Below are 25761 nucleotides of genomic sequence, written 5' to 3'. Positions count from 1 at the left end.
CAATCAGAAGGAGTTTTTCCCCACAAAAGGACTTATTAGAGACAGAAATACTCCTCAGTTTCATCAGCTGTCCGGGTGGCTAAACTCAGATGATCCCACAGGTGAGAAGCCGTATGTGGATGTCCAGGGCTGGCGAGGTTACACGTGGTCTGCGGTTGTGAGGCTGGTTGGACGTACTGTCAAATTCTCTAAAACAACTTTGGAGGCGGCTTATGGTAGAGAAATTAACATTGAATTCTCTGGCAAGAGCTCTGGTGGACATTAATGCAGTCAGCATACCAATTGTGTGCTCTTTCAAAATGAAGACATCTTTGGCATTGTGTGACAAAACTGCACATTTAAGAGTTGCCTTTTATTGTACCCAGCACAAGGTGTACACGTGTAATAATCTTGCTGTTTAATTGATATGCCATACTTGTCAGGTGGATGGATTACATTGGCGAAGGAGAAATGGCAGCCACGTCGCGGACACCGACGTCTTGCTCCCGGACAAGCTAAACACCTCCTTCGCCCACTTTGAGGATAACATATTGCCACCGACACGGGCCGCTCCCGAGGCATTTAAACGTGTTAACTTCTCTAGGGTAGGGGGCAGCATTTTCACGTTTGGATGAAAAGCATACCCAAATTCAACTGCCAGCTACTCATCCCCAGAAGAATAGATATGCATATTGTTAGGGGATTTGGATAGAAAACACTCTGAAGTTTCTAAAACTGTTTAAATCATGTCTGTGAGTATAACATAACTTATTTAGCAGGCGAAACCCAGAGGACAAAACATTCAGATTTTCTTTTTTTTGAGGTCACTCTCTTTTCAATGGATTTTCATTGGGAAACCAGCTGCTTGCAGTTCCTACGGCTTCCACTGGATGTCAACAGTTCTGAGAAATTGGTTGAGGTTATTCCTTTGTGTAATGAAGAAGTACGGCCATCTTGAACGAGAGTCACTCGACGTGTCCTGTTTGTTAGAGGCGGGAGACCAGAAAGCATGCTACACATTGTTTTCCTCCAGTATTTAACACAGATTATCCCGCCTTCAATTTTATCGATTATTAACATTAAAAAATACCTAAAGTTGTATTACAAAAGTAGTTTGAAATTTTTGGGCAAAGTTTACAGGTAACCTTTGAGATATTTTGTCGTCACGTTTGAGCAAGTTGGAACCTGTGTTTTTCTGGATCAAACGTGCCAAATAAATGGATATTTTAGATATATATCGACGGAATTAATCGAACAAAAGGACCATTTGTGATGTTTATGGGACACATTGTAGTGCCAACAACAGAAGCTCGTCAAAGGTAAGGCATGAATTATATTTTTATTTCTGCGTTTTGTGTCGCGCCTGAAGGGTTGAAATGTTTTCTCTCTTTTGTTTACAATGGTGCTATGCTCAGATAATAGCATCGAATGCTTTCGCCGAAAAGCCTATTTGAATTCTGACATGTTGGCTGGATTCACAACCAGTGTAGCTTTAATTTGGTATCTTTCATGTGTGATTTAATGAAAGTTTGATTTTATAGTAATTTTCATAGTAATTAATTTTAATTTGTCGCTCTGCATTTTCTCAGGCTTTTTGCCAAGTGAGACAGTAGCGTCCCGTCTAAACTCAGATTTTTTTATATAAATATGAACTTTACCGAACAAAACATACATGTATTGTGTAACATGAAGTCCTATGAGTGTAATCTGATGAAGATCATCAAAGGTTAGTGATTCATTTTATCTCTATTTCTGCTTTTTGTTACTGCTCTCTTTGGCTGGAAAAATGGCTGTCTTTTTCTGTGACTTGGCTCATACCTAACATAATCGTTTGGTGTGCTTTCGTCGTAAAACCTTTTTGAAATCGGACACTTTGGCTGGATTTACAACAAGTGTATCTTTAAAATGGTGTAAAATACTTGTATGTTTGAAGAATTTAAATGATGGGATTTCTGTTGTTTTGTATTTGGCGCCCTGCAGTTTCACTGGCTGTTGACGAGGTGGGACGCTACCGTCCCACATATCCTAGAGAAGTTAACCCTCGCAAGGCTGACGGCCCAGACGGCATCGCTAGCAGCGTCCTTTAAGCATGCGCAGATCAGCTGGTTGGAGTGTTTACGGACATATTTCATCTCTCCCTATCCCAGTCTGCTATCCCCATTAGCTTCAAGATGTCCACCATTGTTCCTGTACCCAAGAAAGCAAGGGTAATTAAACTTAATGACTATCGCCCAGTGGCACTCACTTCTGTCATCATGAAGTGATATGAGAGGCTAGTTAAGGATCATATCACCTCCACCTTACCCAACACCTTAGACTTACTGTAATTTGCATACCAATCCAATATATCCATGGATGATGCAATCGCCATCGCACTGTACCTATGCCATCTGAACAAGAGGAATACCTATGTAAGAATGCTATTCATTGACTACAGCTCAGCCTTCAACACCACAGTACCCTACAAGCTCATCATTAAGTTTATGGCCCTGGGTCTGAACCCCGCCCTGTGCAACTGGGTCTTGGACTTCCCGACGGGCCGCCCCCAGGTGGTGAAGGTAGGCAACAAATAAAATCTAATCTAATCATTTGTCACATGCGCCGAATACAAGTGTAGATCTTATCATGAAATGCCTACTTTCAAGCCCTTAACCAAAAGGGCAGTTCAAGAAGAGTTAAGAAAATATTTACCAAATAAACTAAATAAAAAATGATTCAAAGTAACACAATATTTATTTAACCTTTATTTAACTAGGCAAATCCGTTAAGAACACATTCTTATTTTCAATGACATCTTAGGTAGGGGTGAAGTGGCTATGCATAGATAATAAACAGCGAGTAGCAGCAATGTACAAAACAAATGGAGGGTGGGGGGGAGGTGAATGTAATAGTCCGGTGGTAATTTGATTAATTGTTCAGCAGTCTTATGGCTTGGGGGTAGTCCACGATCAGCTCCTTTGTCTTGCTCACATTGAGGGAGATGTTGATGTCCTGGCACCACACTGCCAGTTCTCTGACCTCCTCCCTATAGGCTGTCTCATCGTTGTCGGTGATCAAGCCGACCACTGTTGTGTCGTCAGCAAACTTAATGATGGTGTTGGAGTTGTATTCGGCCACGCAGTCGTGGGTGAACAGGGAGTACGGTAGGGGACTAAGTACACACCCCTGAGGGGCCCCAGTGTTGACGATCAGCATGGCAGACTTGTTGTTGCCTACCCTTAACACCTTCACTACGCTGATCCTCAACACAGGGGCCCCACAAGGGTGCATGCACAGCCCCCTCCTGTACTCCCTGTTTACATATGACTGGGAGGCCACGCATACCTCCAACTCAATCATGAAGTTTGCAGACGACACAACAGTGGTAGGCCTGATTACCAACAATGATGAGACTGCCTACATAGAGGAGGTGAGGGCCCTGGCGGAGTGGTGCCAGGAAAATAACCTCTCCCTCAAAACGAATGAGCTGATTGTGGACGTCAGGAGACAGCGGAGGGAGCACGCCTCTATCCACATTGACGGAAAGCAGGGTAATAATGGCGCCGGAGGAGAGGGTTGCCGTTTTACGGGCTCCTAACTAACTGTTATATTTTGTTTGTTTTTTCGCATTGATTGTAACTCATTTTGTACATAATGGTGCTGTGATCATCTCTTATGGCCGAAAAAAGCTTTTGGACATCAGAACAGCTATTACTCACCTCGAACTAGAAGAAGATTTTTTCTTTAATGAGTCCGACGCGAAGGATATACTGCTTTGTCAAGACAAGGCCCAAATCCCTGTCATCTGCGTGAAGAAAAGACAGAGGAAAAGGGGAGGAGGGCGGGTGCCTTGTAAGAATTCGCCAACGAGTAGGTAAAGCACCACTACCCTCCGTATAATTGGCCCACGTGCAATCATTGGAAAAAATACTGGATGATCTACTTTCAAGACTATCCTACCAACGGGACATAAAAAAATGTAAAATCTTATGTTTCATCGAGACTTGGCTGAACGACGACGCGGATAACATAGAGCTGGCTGGCTTCTTCGTGTTTTATCAGGACAGAGCAGTTACGTCTGATAAGACGAGTGGTGGTGGTCTTTGTTTATTTGTCAATAGCAGCTGGTGCGCGAAATCTACTATTAAGGAAATCTCAAGGTTTTGCTCGCCTGAGGTGGAGTATCTCATGATAATCTGTAGACCACAGTATTTCCCAAGATAATTTTCAGCTATATTATCATAGCTGTCTATTTACCACCACAAACCGATGCTGGCACAACTCAACGAGCTGTAACCAAGCAAGAAAATGCACATCCAGATGTGGCGCTCCTAGTGGCCGGGGACTTTAATGCAGGCAAACTTAAATCTGTTTTACCTAATTTCTACCAGCAAGTGCAACCAGAGGGAAAAATAACTCTAGACCACCTTTACTCCACACACAGAGATGCATACAAAGCTCTCCCTCGCCCTCCATTTGGCAAATCTGACCATAATTCTATCCTCCTGATTCCTGCTTACAAGCAAAAACTAAAGCAGGAAGTACCAGTGGCACGCTCAATATGGAAGTGGTTCGATGACACGGATGCTACGCTACAGGACTGTTTTACTAGCACAGATTGCAATATGTTCCGGGATTCATCCAATGACATTGAGGAGTACACCACCTCAGTCACCGGCTTCATCAATAAGTGCATCGACAATGTGATTCCCACAGTGACCATATTTACATTTCCAAACCAGAAGCCATGATTTACAGCCAACATCTGCACCGAACTAAAGGCTAGAGCTGCCGCTTTCAAGGAGCAGGACACTTATAAGAAATCCCGCTATACCCACAGGCAAAGCTTCACTACAGGACTAAGATTGAATCCAATACACCAGCTCTGACACTCGTCGGATGTGGCAGGGCTTGAAAACTATTACGGACTACAAAGGGAAACCCAGCCGCGAGCTGCCCAGTGGCGAGAGCCTACCAGACTAGCTAAATGCCTTTTATGCTCACTTCGGGGCAAAAAACACTGAAGCATGCATGAGAGCACAAGCTGTTCCGGACGACTGTGTGATCACGCTCTCCGTAGCCGGTGTGAGCAAGACCTTAACCTGTCTGGCACCAGCGTTCCGCTAGCAGAACTCCTCCCACATTCCACTGAAAAGGCAGAGCGCGAAATTTAAAAGATATTTTTTAGAAATATTTAACTTTCACACATGAACAAGTCCAATACAGCAAATGAAAGATACACATCTTGTGAATCCAGTCAACATGTCAGATTTTAAAAATGTTTTACAGCGAAAACACCACATATATTTATGTTAGCTCACCACCAAATACAAAAAAGGACAGACATTTTTCACAGCACAGGTAGCATGCACCAAGAGAACCTAACTAACCAAGAACCAACCAAACTAACCAAGAAACAACTTCATCAGATGACAGTCTTATAACATGTTATACAATAAATCTATGTTTTGTTCCAAAAATGTGCATATTTGAGGTATAAATCAGTTTTACATTGCGGCTACCATCACAGCTACCGTCACAAATAGGACCGAAGCAGCCAGAGTAATTACAGACACCAACGTCAAATACCTAAATACTCATCATAAAACAATTCTGAAAAATTGATGGTGTACAGCAAATTAAAGACAAACATCATGTGAATCCAGCCAATATTTCAATATCCAGCGCATTGAAGATGGGTCGTGGCTGGGTCTTCCAGCATGACAATGACCCGAAAAACACAGCCAGGGCAACTAAGGAGTGGCTCCGTAAGAAGCATCTCAAGGTCCTGGAGTGGCCTAGCCAGTCTCCAGACCTGAACCCAATAGAAAATCTTTGGAGGGAGCTGAAAGTCCGTATTGCCCAGCGATAGCCCCGAAACCTGAAGGATCTGGAGAAGGTCTGTATGGAGGAGTGGGCCAAAATCCCTGCTGCAGTGTGTGCAAACCTGGTCAAGAACTACAGGAAACGTATGATCTCTGTAATTACAAACAAAGGTTTCCGTACCAAATATTAAGTTCTGCTTTTCTGATGTATCAAATACTTATGTCATGCAATAAAATGCAAATGAATTACTTAAAAATCATACAGTGTGATTTTCTGGATTTTTGTTTTAGAGTCCGTCTCTCACAGTTGGAGTGTACCTATGATAAAAATGACAGACCTCTACATGCTTTGTAAGTAGGAAAACCTGCAAAATTGGAAGTGTGTCAAATACTTGTTCTCCCCACTGTCGATATTTCACCTTTATTTAACCAGGTAGGCCAGTTGAGAACAAGTTCTCATTTACAACTGTGATCTGGATAAGATAAAGCAAAGAAGTGCGACACAAAAGAAGTGCGAAAAAACAAACGTACAGTCAATAACACAATAGAAAAAGTCTATATACAGTGAAGTAAGATTAGGGAGTAAGATTAGGGAGGTAAGGCAATAAATAGGCTATAGTGGCGAAATAATTACAATTGAGCAATTAAACACTGGAGTGATAGATGTGCAGAAGATGAATGTGCAAGTAGAGAGCTTTGGACAAGTAACCGAAAGGTTGCAAGATCGCATCCCCAAGCTGACAAGGTAAAAATCTGTCATTCTGCCCCTGAACAAGGCAGTTAACCCACTGTTCCTAGGCCATCATTGAAAATAAGAATTGCCTAGTTAAATAAAGGTAAAATAAAAAAATGTAATAAAAATACTAGGGTGCAACGGAGCAAAAAACCCAAAACAATTATGAAAACTGTTGTCCTGGTTAAAGAAGCAATAAAACTGGCCTTCTTTAGACTAGTGGAGTATCTGGAGCATCAGCATTTATGGGTTTGATTACAGGCTGTCACGCCCTGACCGTAGAGAGCCTTTTTTTGTCTCTATTTGGTTTGGTCAGGGTGTGATTTGGGTGGGCATTCTATGTTCTTTATTTCTACGATTTATATTTCTATGTTTTGGCTGTGTATGGTTCTCAGTCAGGGACAGCTGTCTATCGTTGTCTCTGATTGGGAATCATACTTTGGCAGCCTTTTTTCCTTTTGGGATTGTGGGTAGTTATCTTTGTTAGTGGCACTATAGCCCTGTAAGCTTCACGGTTGTTTCTTCGTTTGTTGTTTTCTTGGCGACTTTCTAATAAAAGTAAAATGTACGCTCACCACGCTGCACCTTGTTCTCCTTTCGACGACGGCCGTGACACAGGCTCAAAATGCCCAGAAACAAAGTACTTTCTTCTGAATCTCATCAGTCTATTCTTGATCTGAGAAATGAAGGCTATTGCATGCGAGAAATTGCCAAGAAACTGTGGATCTCGTACAATGCTGTACTGGCTCTAACCTGAATAGAAAGTGGAGTGGAAGGCCCCGGTGCACAACTGAGCTGTAACGCTCGTCTAAGGGTCGGACCAAAATGCAGCGTAGGTTGAATCCATAATGATTTATTATAACAAGACGAAAACACGATGAACACTTGAATAAACTCAAAACAACAAAACGACGTAGACAGACCTGAACATGTGAACTTACATAAACACGAAGAACGCACGAACAGGAACAGACTACATACACGAACGAAAACGAAACAGTCCCGTGTGGTGCGACATACACAGACACAGAAAACAATCACCCACAAACAAACAGTGAGAACAGCCTACCTTAATATGGTTCTCAATCAGAGGAAACATCAAACACCTGCCTCTAATTGAGAACCATATCAGGCAACACATTTAACCCAACATAGAAACACATAACATAGAATGCCCACCCCAACTCACGCCCTGACCAACTAAACACATACAAAAACAAGGAAAACAGGTCAGGAACGTGACATGAGCAAGAGGACAAATACATTAGAGTGTCTAGTTTAAGAAACAGATGCCTCACCTGGCAGCTTCATCAAATAGTACCCGCAAACACCAGTCTCAACGTAAACAGTGAAGAGACGAATCTGGGATGCTGGCCTTCTAGGCAGAGTTGCAAAGAAAAAGCCATATCTCAGACTGGCCAATAATAATAAAATATTGAGATGGGCAAAAGAACACAGACACTGGACAGAGGGACTCTGCCTAGAATGCCAGTCTGAGATAGAGACGGTGGCAGAAAGATTATGTACAAAATAAGTTACAAATAACGTGAAAAAACACACACAATAGCACAATTGGTTAGGAGCACATAAAACGGCAGCCATCTCCTCAGAAATTCTCCCTAAACCATAGAGAAAGAGGGCTCTGGATAGATAGCGCCCATTTTAGCATGGATAGTGTCATCACCTGGGTGGAACGTGCTATGGGTTAAGAAAGGATCACAAAATTCCATCCAGGAGGGGTCATCCAATTCAATTAAACCCTGAGCAAACATTCCATAACTGCAGATGGCAGTAAATCACCAACCTTAGCTAGATACCTGTTCAGACTATACACACTCCAGCAGACTAGGTATGCACATTTCCAGTTTATTTACAAAATACCAATACACTCGTAGAAGTAGAAGAAGAAAACATTTACTACTTTAAAATGATGAAAAGCTTTCAATGGCGGCAGAGATACTGGATTTTATGATGAGAAGCTTGTGTCTCTACCCTAACAACGGGATTTGTTGTCCACATAGCGGAACAGCAAGCTGTCAAGCTCCTGCCTATTCCTCTCTTTGGATTGGTGGACACATTTAGTTATTTTAATACTTTTTTGAATATTCGATGAGGGGCGTTGACGTCAACCGCCTGTAATCAGTGGAAAGTGAGATGCTATGAATATGCATAGACCGTCTCTAATTTCGAACTCCTATATAAACCATTTTTTTCTCAAAGCTGCTGGGATGTCATGTGCATCACACTTATATCAGTACACTCGTAACAACCTAAGCATTACAAAACTTCTATTAGATCAAATAAGCGTCAGGTATAACAGCAATACATTATTATCTTGACTATATTCAACACTCTCTCATTGCCTCCCATACAAAAACTCCTTACTTGCTTAATAATGAATGATCTGCTTAACATGGACATGGACAGAACCCTATTGCTTCGCTTCTTACTCTCTGATGGTGCTGCCCGATAGTATAACTGAAGACGCCATTTGCCAGGATAGAACGTGTGCTATATTTCCATATCTATGCCAAAACCCACAGCCATAGAAGACAACCTCCCTGTTCCTCTGTGATACATGCAAGTCATCAGACCTGACAGTATGAAAGACATAATTTTTGGAGATAATTTTTGAACTTCATATGAAAGACATTTTGAGGAGACCCACAGACTGGTTTATGTTGATTTAACATTGACAGATTATTTGGGAGTCACTTCCAAACACTTACATACTAAACACTTTGGTAATCCAGACTTTCTGGTCCTTAAAGATGTAATAATACATTTAATGCAAACATAGCATAAGTAGAAGTAATGCACACCAACACAGGTTCTGTGGTAAGAATATTTACTACATATTGAATGGTCCAATAAGACACACAACAACATGATCATGGGTAAAAGTCTTGACATCAGAAACAAACTGAATATGACAGAAATGCTTCTTTTTTTTACAAAATATAAAACTTCATGTTAATGGGAAATGATAAAATCCTTGTAAATCAATGTAAATAAGAATTTGTTCTTAACTGACTTGCCTAGTTAAATAAAGGTTAAATAAAAACAAAACAAAAAAACAGAATGGTACAAGTAGAGTGCAGTAACTGTCATATAACAGAGTCATATAACACTCCTCTTTATACAGTAACACAATTCATGCTTTCCTTCTGTTCTGGATAATTCCAAATCTGTGAAAAAAGATACACGAATAAGATTGAATTTGATAACCTATGGAAAATGACTGAAAACAAATAACATCCATGTGTAAAATAGTTACATGCAACACAAACACAAAATCATATTAGAAAATAGCCAAACATATATACAGGCCAACTGTAGATGGTGCAGAGTGATGTCATCATTACAGACAAACTTACCAAACTCAGAGCTCAAACCTCAGTTGACTTCCCAATGACTGCAATTTGAACCTGTGGGGAAAATTACCAGAACATCAGTTAATGCCTCCCATTAACATCACAGCATGATTCTTTTTTTTTAAAGGTCAACTTTTTTTAATGCTTTATTTAAACTGTACAGATGTAGTTGAGGATAGAGATGAAGAGGGGAGACACAGGAGGAAAGGCGGACCTGGTGTCCGGTGCACAACATCAATGCATGGTTAATAAATCTTCTTGTCAATATGGGGGCGCTGTTTTCACTTTGTAAAAATTCGTTCCCAAATTAAACTGCCTCGTACTCAATTCTTGCTCGTACAATATGCATATTATTATTACTATTGGATAAAGAACACTCTCTAGTTTCTAAAACCGTTTGAATTATATCTGTGAGTAAAACAGAACTCAAGTTGCAGCTAACTTCCTGGCAAAAAGTGAGAAATCTGAAATCGGGCACTCTGTTCCAGGGTCAGTTTATTAATTTGCATGTAATCTATGAGTCGACATGCACTGCATACGATTTCCCCTAGATGTCAGTAAGCAGTGATCTGAGGCCATATAAAGGGTCTTGGAACGTGAGGTGCACTCTTTTCAACGTTCGTCATGGCGCAAGACAGACCTCAGGATGGCATTCTGAAAAGCTCTCGTTATAGGCTTTAGATATATCCGGCTCTGATTTTATTTGATATAGGTGTTAAAGACATCATAATGTAGTTATTTTAAACCGAGTTATATCAGTTTATATCAGTATATTGCGATTTTCGGATATTTCTTTGTGCTGCGTTATGAAGAGTTGGACACGTCTGGGCCACATAGCTAATGTTTGCTGCTAATTCCTAAGTTGAAGACGTCAATCTACAACCGAGCAACGATGATTCTGGACAAAGGACCACTTGCACAAGATTCTGATGGAAGCTCATCAAAAAGTAAGAACTATTTATGATGTTAATTCGTTGTTCTGTTGAAAAATGTAAAACTACTATTCCGCCATTAATTTCGGTGCAGTCTCGCTTTAACGCACGCTGTATGTCGTAGTAACGTTAATTTTAAAAATCTAACACAGCGGTTGCATTAAGAACTAATGTATCTTTCATTTGCTGTCCAACCTCTATTTTTTTAGTCAAGTTTATGATTAGTTATTGATTAGATTAGGTGCCTCTCCTAAGATTTCTCCCGACATTTTGTTGGTAGCTTGGCTACTATTCTCATTGTATAACCACGATTTGTGCCGCTAAATATGCACATTTTCGAACAAACAATATATGTATTGTGTAATATGATGTTATAGGACTGTCATCTGATGAAGTTTTGAGAAGGTTAGTGAAATTTTTGATATCTTTTGCTGGTTTATTCGCTATCGCTAACGTGCATGAATCAATGCTGCTGTGTGGTTGGCTATTGTAGTAAGCTAATATAATGCTAAATTGTGTTTTCGCTGTAAAACACTTAAAGAATCTGAAATATTGGCTAGATTCACAAGATCTTTGTCTTTCATTTGCTGTATGCTGTGTATTTTTCATAAATGTTTTATGATGAGTATTTAGGTAATTCACGTTGCTCTCTGTAGTTATTTTAGTTGCTTTTGTGAGATTTATATTTTATATGATTTATACCTGAAATATGCACATTTTTCTAACAAAACATATTCTATACAATAAATATGTTATCAGACTGTCATCTGATGAAGTTGTTTCTTGGTTAGTGACTATTTATATTTTTATTTGGTCGAATTTGTGATAGCTACCTATGCAGGAAAAAAATGGTTGAAAAAAAAAGTTGTGTCTTTTGCTATGGTGGTTAGCTAATAGAAATGCATATTGTGTCTTCCCTGTAAAACATTTTAAAAATCAGAAATGATGGCTGGATTCACAAGATGTGTATCTTTCATTTGGTGTCTTGGACTTGTGATTTCATGAACATTTTATTATATGATATCCCTGTGGCTTTAGGCTAGGCTATGCTAGTCAGCTTTTTTGATGGGGGGGTCCCGGATCCGGGTTTGTGACTCGTTAGAGGTTTAAGTGAACATATGACTTAGCCTAATAGCATGATATTCATGGGAAAATTAACAGCTCATGGTTAGTCTCAACACACACCTTGGGAGGCTCCTTAGTCAGGCCAGGTGGTTTGGGTGGGAGCGAGGGTGAGGTGGATTTTACTGTAGACCAGATGGGACTCTTAGCCTTGTGGAGGTCGTTGTCTTCAGGTCTGCGGGCTAGAGGCTCCTTCAGGCTGACGATGGAGGCGCACACAGAGGAGACAGAGCTGCTGAAGCCGCTCACGCTCTCTCCCGAAGACTCGGAGCTGTCCACTGGAAAAGGAAGGGAAACTTGAAGACTATTGTCCACATTCTAATCTGAAAGAATTGAGGGGCTGTATACACCAGGGTCGATATTCATAAACCATCTCAGAGTAGGAGTGCTTATTCATTCTGATTTAAAATAATAAACTGATCCGCTTTGTGCCTGGCAGTTCTCTGTCTTTAGTTACGTCATATAGTAGAACATAGATCCCCTCTCATGTTAATAATAAAGCACACATGGAATTTATTGCCTGTCTGGCAAAAGCCAATTTGACCAGATTTGGTCTGTGTTGAGGCATCCACAGTAGCCAGACAGTAAAACAGACAGACCACACCCCCCTTCCAATTAATTTTGATCAAGTTAAAGCTAATTTAATACATTTCTTCACAATTTAAACACTAAAATGCTATTTTGAAAAAGGCGAAAACAAGCAAAATTGACTACAGCCATGATAACCTTTTGCTGCTGTCGTGTTTGTGACTTTTCATTAATGTGAAGACTGTTGTATTATCAAATAAAATTCTCTGTGTAATTATTATTATGTGATTAAACTAATCATGTAAACTTTAATTAACTAGGAAGTCTGGGCACCACTGAAAAATGTTTATATATTCTCTATTTCCAAAATCGACTTCAGATATTTTCATATCTTATCAATTAGTCTTCTATTAATGTAGCATTATTACCTCATCAGTTCTCATTACTGAACATCGCAAACCCTTGGATATCTGCACGAACCCTAGCCTAAATGATGAATCAATGATATACAAATTGGCTTAATTATTTATTTACTAACTAATTAAATTATCACAGAAATACATAAACAAACATAGTTATTGGTTGCTAACTCAATGCATTGATAAGTCCGTAGTGGGCTAAACCGGGATGACGGCTTGGTAGACAATGGAAAGGGGTGGAGAAATGCTAATCCTTTGCACATGAACGGCCTCTCACTCGAAAATAATTGCAATGTATATATTTACGCCCGTATGTCGTTGTTGTCTTCTCTGTTGGAATCACCGGTCCGTCTGCTGGAGATTCAATTCATCAGAGACTCTCTAGTTAACGTCCCCAGAAGTCACAATGTATTTCTTGGTTGTAGCTTTCTCCGCGGCTCTGGATAGTGTCTGTTGTAATGGATACGCCAGACGGACAGATGGTCGTTGCATAGAATAGATACTTCCGCGGTTGTCGGTATTCTCATACTAGATTTACGTAATTTCCAGCTGCAGACTAGTAATACTACGTCTAGGATTTACTCTTATTCTGTAGTGATTGATAGTCTCAGAGTTAACCATTTCCAGCCGTGTAGCCAACGCTACACGCTGTCTGGTCTCCGTGGCCTATAGAGTTATAGGTCTTAACCGTTTCAACATGTAGCGTCAGCTCCATATTTTCTGGTCTGATGTAAATTTTGTCAGGAGCAGGTTTTATACACTTCTGAGGAAAGGGCGGTCCATGACGCCGACGTAATGTCAATGCCCACGTGGCCCCTGATTTGGTTAACTTTATATGAAAACACGTAATTTCTCATTTAGAACGTTAACTTCTTATGGCTGCAAGGGGCAGTATTGAGTAGCCTGATAAAATGTGTCCATTTCAAACGGCCTCGTACTCAAGTCTTGCTCGTACAATATGCATATTATTATTACCATTGGATAGGAAACACTCTCTAGTTTCTAAAACCGTTTGAATTATTTCTCTAAGTGAAACAGAACTCATTCTGCAGCACTTTTCCTGACCCGGAAGTTCAAAGTCTGAAATCGATGCTCTCTTCGTCTTCCTGCCTATAAATGGGCACAAGAGCTATTAGTATACATGCACGTCATACACCTTCCTCTGGGTGTCAAGAAGGCTGTGAGAGAAGAAATGAGGTGATTATCTCGATCTGGGATGGAATAAATCCTCTTGGAATGACGTGTACCCCATTTCCGGTACTCTGAAGAACGCGATTTGGACAGTGGGGTTGCCTTTTGTTTTGCTGACGTTATAGGCGACTATTATTTCCGGCTTTGATTTTATTTGATACATGTCACCATATCATCGTAAAGTATGTTTTTTCAATACAGTTTCATCAGATTATTGACATTTTTTCGGGAGTTTTGCCGTGTTCCGTTCTCTTCCGTTTGTTTACATGGAGAGATCCGTGCAACCCGGCTAGCGCGCTTGCTAAATGGAGAGAGAAAGTTGCCATTCTGAATCCAAACAACGACTCATCTGGACAAAGGACACATTGTTCAACATTCTGATGAAAGATCAGCAAAAGTAAGACCCAATTTATGATGTTATTTCATATATCTGTCGTAGTCGCCGGCGCCCAAGTGTTTCTGGCTATTGTGCTAAGCTAATATAACGCTACATTTTGTTTTCGCTGTAAAACACTTAATAAATCGGAAATATTGTCTGGCATCACAAGATGCCTGACTTTCATTTGCTGTACACCATGTATTTTTCATAAATGTTTTATGATGAGTAATTAGGTATTTGACGTTGGTGTAAATATTATGGCTGCTTTCGGTGCAATTTCTGAATGTAGCTGCAATGTAAACTATGATTTATACCTGAAATATGCACATTTTTTGAAAAAAACATATGCTATACAATAAATATGTTATCAGACTGTCATCTGATGAGGTTCTTTCTTGGTTAGCGGCTATTTATATCTTTATTTGGCCGAATTTGTGATAGCTACTGATGGAGTCAAAAACTGATGGAGTAATAAAAGTGGAGTCTTTTGCTAACGTGGTTAGCTAATAGATTTACATATTTTGTCTTCCCTATAAAACATTTTAAAAATCGGACATGTTGGCTGGATTCACGAGATGTGTACCTTTCATATGCTGTATTGGACTTGTAAATGTGTGAAAGTTAAATATTAAAAATATATATATTTTGAATTTCGCGCCCTGCACTTTGAGCTGGCTGTTGTCATAAATGTACCAACGTCGGGCTTGCACGCCAAACAGGTTAACATCACATTACATCTTTTAACAAATAGTTTCATGTTTAATCACATAAGTTTCACAATATTTAGATGTAAACCCCATAATTAAGAAGTGTACTCAACCAAAGACACAGTAATGTGTGTTTCCCGTCCTTCATGACATCACCAAATAAATCACACTCGTCATGACTGTCCTTTAAGTGTCCACAGACCACTCCCACATTCTCAAACATAGAAATATTGTTTAATTATTCAAACTTTTGATTTCCAAGGGTCTCTCTGTGTTCCACAGTTTACATTCCAATCTCGAACACTATAGAGCGTAGGGGCAGCATATTTTATGACATAAAACAGCTGACTTCCCGCTCTCCCCCTCTACGAGAGAGAGCACGCTGTAGAGCGGACCCACTGTAACATGATCCTTCAGGTCGTCACAGGAGAGTCATGCCATTCCCCCTCTACGAGAGAGAGCACACTGTAGCGGACCCACTGTAACATGATCCTTCAGATCGTCACAGGAGAGTTATGACACTTCTGTAGCTTCATTCCCCTCAGTCGATATTTGACTTATCATTCTACAAACATATAGCAATTAGCTGCTATTCACAAGTTTAGCACTAGGATTAAAAACTGCAGTTTAGTTTCATGTGAAGTCAAACAGCAGTTACCTAGCCATCTACAGCCATCTTCCACCTCTGCACTGTTTTAAGATAAATATTGCGCTGTTGGCATCAGATGCCTCAGCTTAATGCGAGGAAGAGAGTCTGACACATGAGACTTAAAGTGATAGTTCACCCAAATTACAAAATTACATTTGTTTCCTTACTCTTTAAGCAGGATTTGGACAAGGAAAGACAACCATTCATGCTTTGGTTTTCTTTACCTGGTTGGTGTCACCAAATGATAACTTAAGCATTTCCATCGAAAGACCAATACAAGTCAATATCCCTCAAATTAACATGTTACATTTCAAACATGCTACCTTCCTTATTAAAACCACTCACTCAGTAGATTCTGACTCCCGCTCTCCTGGTCCATGTCATTCTCCTCCAGGACGCCAGGGCGCTCCGAATACCCCCCTTGACCCCCAGCAACCCCCCTCAGCTTCGGGCCGCACAGGTACCCCCCCGTCGGGGAGGCCAGGGACCCTCTCCCCGAGGAGGAAGAGGAGTGGCTGCCGGAGGTTGATAAACAGCTCCCAGAGCCAAAGGAGTTTGGCCGCAGCACAGGAAACCTGCCCTGCAAGCCAGACGTCCCTGAGGAGGCCAACGCCTTGGATTCTGGGAGGGCCAGATGAGATCAAATTGTATGAGATGGGAGAGGACGGGATTGGGACAACAAGAGAATTGCCAAAGTAGGAACAACTAGGATTGGGCAAAAACATCTATGAGGGTGTGAAATTCTTAATCTGAATATCCATTCAGAGTCTAATTACAATATTAGATTAATTTGATGAATGAATGCGTAAAAGTCATGGGATGAATTGAATTCCAATGGAATTAAATTTGTCCTAATGTAATCTCTATAGTCTGCTATGGATTTGTACCTCTTCCCATCAGAGCACAGTTGACTGCCCTGTTATTGATGGCTGTGTCGCTAGGCTGGATATCCATGAAGGACTTGTTCCCGATACCCATGAACACCCTCTCCTGCATATGGATCTCTGGAACAAACCAACCACAATAATAACATTTACCTAGATAAACTGTCACAGGTCAACCATTCATGGAGCGAGGCACAATATAATACCATAGACAGAAATAACTAGACTGCAGGGCTCGCCAACCCTGATCCCGGAGAGCTACCATCCTATAGGTTTTCATTCCAACCCTGATCCTGGAGAGCTACCATCCTATAGGTTTTCATTCCAACCCTGATCCCGGAGAGCTACCATCCTATAGGTTTTCATTCCAACCCTGATCCTGGAGAGCTACCATCCTATAGGTTTTCATTCCAACCCTGATCCCGGAGAGCTACCATCCTATAGGTTTTCATTCCAACACTGATCCTGGAGAGCTACCATCCTATAGGTTTTCATTCCAACCCTGATCCCGGAGAGCTACCATCCTATAGGTTTTCATTCCAACCCTGATCCTGGAGAGCCACCATCCTATAGGTTTTCATTCCAACCCTGATCCTGGAGAGCTACCATCCTATAGGTTTTCATTCCAACCCTGATCCCGGAGAGCTACCATCCTATAGGTTTTCATTCCAACCCTGATCGTGGAGAGCTACCATCCTATAGGTTTTCATTCCAACCCTGATCCTGGAGAGCTACCATCCTATAGGTTTTCATTCCAACCCTGATCCTGGAGAGCTACCATCCTATAGGTTTTCATTCCAACCCTAATCTAGCGCTCCTGATTCTAATATTATTATTATTATTAACCCATACACCACCTCCCCCCAACTTTTATTTTATGTACATTCTACACACGTTTTAAATGGCTTTTTTTTTTACAGTAGTTACAGAGTAAGAATAAAGTAATTTGATACTTTGATATACATTACATCTAGATAGATAGTACTGATACATTATACATAGTGTTTTCAGTCATAACTATTATAGAATATGAGCTTTTAAACCCACCCCTCAGCAATTTTCAGTCCATCCCACCTATCTCCGTAAACCCACCCCTCAGCAACTCTCAGTCCATCCCAACTATCTCCATAAACCCACCCCTCAGCAACTCAGTCCATCCCACCTATCTCCGTAAACCCACCCCTCAGCAACTCTCAGTCCATCCCACCTATCTCCGTAAACCCACCCCTCAGCAACTCTCAGTCCATCCCACCTATCTCCGTAAACCCACCCCTCAGCAACTCTCAGTCCATCCCACCTATCTCCGTAAACCCACCCCTCAGCAACTCTCAGTCCATCCCAACTATCTCCATAAACCCACCCCTCAGCAACTCAGTCCACCCCACCTATCTCCGTAAACCCACCCCTCAAATACTCTCAGTCCATCCCACCTATCTCCGTAAACCGCCCTCTTATGATTTCCATGTGCCATATATTTTTTAACTGTGCTGTGATTCTTCACAAAATCCTGAACCTGTCTAATCGCATAGTATCTCCAGATTGTAAGTTAAAGATACATATTTTTCTAGAAGTAAAAGTGTTGTTATTTTGTTGATTGACTGACTATGGTTTTTCAAATCTCCCAACAGTGCTATTTCTAGGGTTCATTTTAGATAAATGTTGTGATTTTTCAGCCATTCTTGAACCTGTGACCAGAAACAAGCTACAAAGGAGCAATAACAAGTGATCCAATGATTCTGTCTCTTTGTAGCAAAATCTGCAGAGCTGAGATGGTTGTACGCCCCATATTCATAACATTCTGTTTGTGGCAAGAATTTTGTATAATAGTATGCTTTTAACCAAGAGTTGTTTTTCGTATCAATTCATAAACCATGTGCCACAGAATCGGCACATCGAAAATCTCTTCCTAACTATTTTGCAACCTGTATGGTGCAGATTTCTACATTTTGGCCCTCAAGTAAAACTGGTATATTTTTGTATTTACGTAAAATAAAACTGTGCCAATTTTGGTCTTTAATAATGAGCAAACAAACAAGTTCACTACACTCTACCCCTTCCACTTTCTGATTCTAATAATTAGCTGGTTAATAAACTGAATCAGGTTAGTTACAACTGAGGTTTGGATTGAAAACCTACAGGAGGGTAGCTCTCCAGGAACAGGGTTGGCGAGCCCTGAAATAGAGGGAGTTCATTATAGCCTTACCTATGTCCCAAAGGGGACGAAAACAAGGATTTAGTAAGCAAGTAATTGACCTACTAGGGGAGGAACACAATAAGAAAACTCAAACATAGAACCAACAAATCTATAGCTGTGTTCTTGTCTCAATCCCACCAGTGTGTCTTGGACATTATATCAGCGCTTAATATAGATCTTTGGTGCAAGAGCTTCCCATCAAGACCCTCCCTTCTTCCACTTAGTCCTACAATCGGATTGGTTGCTTGCCAAGTAATGGGGGCTGTATACCAGATACCAGTAATCTGAAATTGCTTATTTTCATTGTCTGTTCCACATGACTACAGTTGAAAGTGTTGGTTTAATAGTCATTGCTTTATTCCATCAACTCTTTTCAGATCAGTGGTAGTGTGGGAAAATATAGTAGGTTAACCTCTGTGGCTGGATCTGAAAACTTTCCAAGCTGGCAAATCCTTTCTTCCACAGTCCTTGTGTTTTCCATTCCTCTCAAAGTGCATTGGAGGGGACGATTCATAGTCTTTCCATGGGACCGTCACCTCTAATGCCCTTTGAGAGGAATTGAGGAAATAAGAACAGAGCAAGCAAGGATTTGACTGCTAGTAATGTTTTCAAATACAGACCAGATCATTTTAGGACACGAGAGATCTGATTGGCTGACTAATCTCAGGGGTAACTCTGACCTCTGTTGTGTACAGCCTGCTCCCAGAGGATACGCTCAAGGTCTTTGGTCCAGGCAACCTTCACCTCTCTGTTCCCGGCCTGCAGGGTGTAAGTGTCCTGGGACTTCCTCCTTCTGAACCAGATCTCAAAGCACAGCCCGCTGTCCCCCGAATTGTGGGTCATCCCAATGTCAGAGGTCTGTCAGAACAGAAAACATGGTCTTTAACCTGTCTAGGATCAGCGTGGCGCTAGCGGCACACCCCCCCCCCCCCCCACTGAAAAACCAGTGCCGCGAAATTCAAAAAAAATATTTTTTTAAAATATTTAACTTTCACACATTAAAGTCCAATACAGCTAATGAAAGACACAGATCTTATGAATCCAGTCAACATTTCCGATTTTTAAAATGTTTTACAGGGAAGACACAATATGTAAAGATGTACATCTATTACCTAAAAACACATTAGCATAATCCACCATCTTTTATTTGTCCACCAACACCAGTAGCCATCACCAATTCGGCTAAACTAAGATATTTATAGCCCCTAACCAACAAAAAAACTCATTAGATGACAGTCTGATAACATATTTATGGTATGGGATAGGTTTTGTTAGAAAAAAGTGCATATTTCAGGTATATGGCATAGTTTACAATTGCACCCACCATCACAAATGGACTAGAATAATTACAATGAGCAACGTGTTTACCTAACTACTAATCATCAAACATTTCGTAAAAATACACAGCATACACGAATCGAAAGACACAGATCCTGTGAATACAGACAATATTTCAGATTTTCTAAGTGTCTTACAGCGAAAACACAATAAATCGTTATATTAGCTTAGCACATAGCAATTAGCAGCCCAGCATTGATTCTAGCCAAAGTGAGCGATAAAAGTCAACATCGCCAAAAGATATTAATTTTTTCACTAACCTTCTCAGAATTCTTCCGATGACACTCCTGTAACATCACATTACAACATGCATATACAGTTTGATCGAAAATGTTTATATTTCGCCACCAAAATCATGGTTAGACAATGTGAAATGTAACTCGGCTGGTCAGAATTTGTCCTTGCGCCACTTAGACAGTGATCTACTCTTATACATAAATACTCATAAACGTGACTAAAAAATATAGGGTGGACAGGGATTGATAGACAATTTAATTCTTAATACAATTGCGTTATTACATTTTTTAATTTATCCTTACTTTTCAATACAGTTTGCGCCAAGCGAAGCTACGTCAAAAAACATGGCGTCCTAAGCCACTAAAATGTTTCGACAGAAACACGATTTATCATAATAAAAATGTCCTACCTTGAGCTGTTCTTCCATCAGTATCTTGGGCAAAGGATCCTTTCTTGGGAGAAATCGTCTTTTGGTGGAAAGCTGTCCTCTTGCCATGTGGAAATGTCAACTACGTTCGGGATGAACTGAAAAGCGTTCCCAACTTTTCACATCGTTGCAAAAATAAATGTCCCAAAATCGCACTAAACGGATATAAATTGCTATAAAACGCTTTAAATTAACTACTTTGTGATGTTTGTAACTCCTATAACGAGTGAAAAGATGACCGGAGAAATATAACAGGCTAAACTAACGCTTGGAACAGGAGAGGGTCGGTGTCTTCCACGCGCGTTACGCAGCAAGAAAAGACTTGCTAGCTAAAGGTTTTTTTCATTTGTAGGGCCTGTGAACGAGCAATCGAGCCCGTTGGAATCGTCATCACGTAAGGGCATCCAGGGGAAGACGTAAGAAGTGTCCGTATAGTCATAGCAACGACAGTGCCCGTTTAAATGACTTCAGAAAAGTGGCCAACGTTTCTCAAATCTGACTCCATGTCAGGGAAATTGCTGTAGAATGGGCTCTGTTCCACTTAGAGACAAAATTTCAACTCCTATAGAAACTATAGACTGTTTTCTATCCAATAATAATAATAATATGCATATTGTACGATCAAGGATTTTGTGGGAAGCCGTTTAAAAAATTAGCCACATTAGCATAAATAGTCTAAACAGCGCCCCCATCCCCAACAGGTTAAACAAACTACAACTTGTAAAAGGCTTATGAAGTGTTCATAAACCCTTTATAAGGCATATAAAGGACTATACGTGGATATAACAGTGTATGTATATGTTGAAAGTAATCAACCTAGACAGACAGGTTTCCTTCTCCATTTACAAACAGGGTATTTGTTAACGTACAGTGAATCATATACAGTTTTCCACGCAATAGAGTGGGCCTGGAAGTGAAACTTTTGGAGGGTAGCTACAGTAGCTCAAATTGGAAATGTCACATAATACTTTTCATGTGGCGCAAGGCCTCCACATGGCCCTTTTATGACGTAAGCATGTGTTTCAATCATTTCCAAGGAAAGTAGTGTCACGCTGGTATAAATTATTATACAGCTGCAGGAATGCGTAATATTTTTTTATTATTATACCCCAAATTACCCAAACAAAAGAGCGAGGAGTACCTCGAATATATAACACATGCGCACAATGATTTACAGATGGGACGAGACGCGTAATCATCTGCGCAATCCACAATGGCACGACAGCCAAAACACACAGCACAGGTACTCACACACACCAACGGACAATGAAACAATAATTGACAGCCCAATGGAAACCAAAGGGCACACTTATACAAATACCAATCAGTGGGAATAGGGGACAGGTGTGCGTAATGAAAGTTCCGGAGGGATCTGTGACAGGTAGCTTTGGCTCAAGTTTCACATTGGGGTATATTGTGCTGTGTTTTGTATACCTGCATACCTTGAATGACTGTTTATATACATAAGTGTCGTTGCCCACGTCGGTCCTCTTAGTCTTGCTGAAGAGGACAAGGTCCTGGAAGAGGAAGATGTGGCGGAAACACTTTTTCTTTCTGAAGGACACCAGGATCTCGTCCTGACGAATCAGCTGCCCCTGCTCCTTCAAGTTGACCTACAGGAGAAGAGAAATTACATTGAGGGCAGGCTGTATTCTGTCAGGATGCATCTGTGGTAAGATGAACCCTTTTTAGTACATTGACATTTGACTGTGTTGTAACGGATTTCCTCTTCGTCTGAGGAGGAGTAGCAAGGATCGGACCAATGTGCAGCGCTGTAAGTGTCCATAATGAGATATTTAATAACTCAACAGAACACTGAACAAAATAACAAAAGTACAAACAAACAACCGAAACAGTCCCGTACGGTGCAAACACTAACACAGGAAACAACCATTCCACAAAACACAATAGAAAACAGGTTACCTAAATATGGCTCCCAATCAGAGACAACGACTGACACCTGCCTCTGATTGAGAACCATACTAGGCCAAACACATAGAAAACTAACAACAGAACAAAACATAGAAAAACAACATAGAATGCCCACCGCAACTCACGCCCTGACCAAACTAAAATAAAGACATAAAAAAGGAACTAAGGTCAGAACGTGACAGTACCCCCCCCCCCCCACAAAGGTGTGGACTCCGGCCGCAAAACCTGAACCTATAGGGGAGGGTCTGGGTGGGCATTTCACCGCGGTGGCGGCTCTGGTGCGGGATGTGGACCCCACTCCACCATAGTCTTGGCCCACTTATGTGGCGCCTTTGGTGTGGTGACCCTCGCCGCCGACCTCGGACTGGGGACCCTTTCAGCGGGCCCCGAATAGACGGGAGACTCCGGCAGTGCCGGACAGGCGGGAAACTCCGGCTATGCCGAAGTGAAAGGCGACTCCTGCACTGCCGGAGTGACGGGCAGCTCCTGCACTGCCGGGCGGCTCAGGCTGCTCCGGACAAGAGGGCGACTCTGGATGCTCCGGACTAGAGGGCGACTCTGGCTGCTCCGGACTAGAGGGCGACTCTGGCTGCTCCGGACTAGAGGGCGACTCTGGCTGCTCCGGACTAGAGGGCAACTCTGGCTGCTCCGGACTAGAGGGCGACTGGCTGCTCCGGACTAGAGGGCGACTGGCTGCTCCGGACTAGAGGGCGACTCTGGCTGCTCCGGACTAGAGGGCGACTCTGGCTGCTCCGGACTAGAGGGCGACTCTGGCTGCTCCGGACTAGAGGGCGACTCTGGCTGCTCCGGACTAGAGGGCGGCTCTGGCTGCTCCGGACTAGAGGGCGACGCTAGAGGCTCCGGACTAGAGGGCGACGCTGGAGGCTCTGGATTAGAGGGTGTCGCTGGAGGCTCCGGACTGACGTCCTTCGTTGGAGGCCTCATGCCATGGATCCTCATCGGAGGCTTCGTGCCATGGATCATCACCGGAGGCTTCGTGCAATGGATCATCACCGGAGGCTTCGTGCCATGGATCATCACCGGAGGCTTCGTGCCATGGATTATCACCGGAGGCTTCGTGCCATGGATCATCACCGGAGGCTTCGTGCCATGGATTATCACCGGAGGCTTCGTGCCATGGATCACCACTGGAGGCTTCGTGCCATGGATCACCACTGGAGGCTTTGTGCCATGGATCATCACTGGAGGCTTCTTGCCATGGATCATCACTGGAGGCTTCTTGCCATGGATTATCACTGGAGGCTTCTTGCCATGGATCATCACTGGAGGCTTCTTGCCATGGATCACCACTGGAGGCTTCATGCCATGGATCATCACTGGAGGCTTCTTGCCATGGATCACCACTGAAGGCTTCTTGCCATGGATCACCACTGGAGGCTTCTTGCCATGGATCACCACTGGAGGCCTCTTGCCATGGATCACCACAGGAGTGGAGAGACACACAGGAGGCCTGTCTCTGGGAGAAGGCACAGGACTCACCAGGCTGGGGAGACATGCAGGAGGGTTACTGCTTAGCACAGACACATAACTCATCAGGCTGGGGAGATATGCAGGAGGCCTTGTCCTTGGCCGAGGCACCGGATGCACTGGACCGCGGAGGCGCACTAGCGGTCTCGAGCGCAGAGCTAGCACCACTCGTCCTGGCTGGATCCCCCCTGTAGCCCGGCAAGTGCGGGGAGTTGGAACAGGCCGCACTGGGCTGTGCTGGCGAACTGGAGACACTGTGCGTAGGGCTGGTGCAGTATACCCCAGGCCGAGGAGACGCACTGGAGACCAGATGCGCTGAGCCGGCATCATCCCTCCTGGCTCGATGCCCACTCTAGCCCGGCCGATTCGAGGAGCTGTGTGTGCGCACTGGGGACATTGTGCGCTCCCCCGCATAACACGGGGAAAATATTTACCAAATAAAGTAAAGTAAAAAATAATAAGAAGTAACACAATAAAATAACAATAACGAGGCTATATACAGGGGGTACTGGTACTGAGTCAACGTGCGGGGGGTACAGGTTAGTCGAGGTAATTTGCACATGTAGGTAGCGGTAAAGTATGCATAGATAATAAACAGTGAGGAGCAGCAGTGTAAAAACAAATGGGGGGGGTGGGTCAATGTAAATTGTCCGGGTGGCCATTTGATTCAATGTTCAGCAGTCTTATAGCTTGGGGGTAGAAGCTGTTAAGGAGCCTTTTGGTCCTAGACTTGGCGCTCCGGTACCGCTTGCCTAGCGGTAGCAGAGAGAACAGGCTAAGACTTGGGTGACTGGAGTCGTTGACACTTTTTCGGGCTTTCCTCTAACACCATCTAGTATATACTGTAGGTCCTGGATGGCAGGAAGCTTGGCCCCAGTGATGCACTTGGCCGTACTCACTACCCTCTGTAGCGGTTGCCATACCAGGCGGTGATGCAACCGGTCAGGATGCTCTCCATGGTGCAGCTGTAGAACTTTTTCAGGATCTGGGGACCCATGCCAAATCTTTTCACGCTCCTGATTAGGAAATGGTGTTGTCGTGCCCTCTTTTTGACTGTCTTGGTGTGTTTGTAACATGATAGTTCATTGGTGATGTGGACACCAAGAAACTTGAAATTCTCGACCCGCTCCACTACAGCCCTGTCGATGTTAATGGGGACTTTTCTGTAGTCCAGAATGAGCTCCTTTGTCTTGCTCACATTGAGGGAGAGAATTGTTGTCCTGGCCAGGTCTCTGACCTCCTCCCTATAGGCTGTCTCACCGTTGTCAGTAATCAGGCCTACCACTGTTGTGTTGTCAGTATACTTAATGATAGTGTTGGAGTCGTGTTTGGCCACGCAGTCGTGGGTGAACAGGGAGTACAGGAGGGGACTAAGTGGGGCGCCACCCCTGCGGGGCACCAGTGTTGAGGATCAGCATGGCAGACATGTTGTTGCCTACACTTA

General features: G+C 42.4%; 1 protein-coding gene across 1 annotated transcript in view; it reads right to left on the bottom strand.

Moving 5' to 3' along the window:
- Positions 1 to 9347: 9347 nt before the first annotated feature.
- Positions 9348 to 25761, bottom strand: part of LOC129815631 (uncharacterized) — a 63260-nt gene continuing 46846 nt past the window's right edge. Inside the window, exons 18-24 of the mRNA XM_055869611.1 lie at positions 22340 to 22510; positions 19576 to 19753; positions 16705 to 16821; positions 16163 to 16438; positions 12008 to 12222; positions 9894 to 9944; positions 9348 to 9704 (exon numbers count right to left, since the gene is read on the bottom strand). Coding sequence (XP_055725586.1) covers positions 9906 to 9944; positions 12008 to 12222; positions 16163 to 16438; positions 16705 to 16821; positions 19576 to 19753; positions 22340 to 22510 — 996 coding nt within the window. The 3' untranslated portion in view covers positions 9348 to 9704; positions 9894 to 9905. The remainder of the gene's footprint in view (positions 9705 to 9893; positions 9945 to 12007; positions 12223 to 16162; positions 16439 to 16704; positions 16822 to 19575; positions 19754 to 22339; positions 22511 to 25761) is intronic.

This window comes from Salvelinus fontinalis, chromosome 18 (genome assembly GCF_029448725.1).
Source record: "Salvelinus fontinalis isolate EN_2023a chromosome 18, ASM2944872v1, whole genome shotgun sequence".
In the NCBI taxonomy this organism is placed as follows: domain Eukaryota; kingdom Metazoa; phylum Chordata; class Actinopteri; order Salmoniformes; family Salmonidae; genus Salvelinus; species Salvelinus fontinalis.
This window is presented reverse-complemented; position numbering and strand designations above follow the sequence as displayed.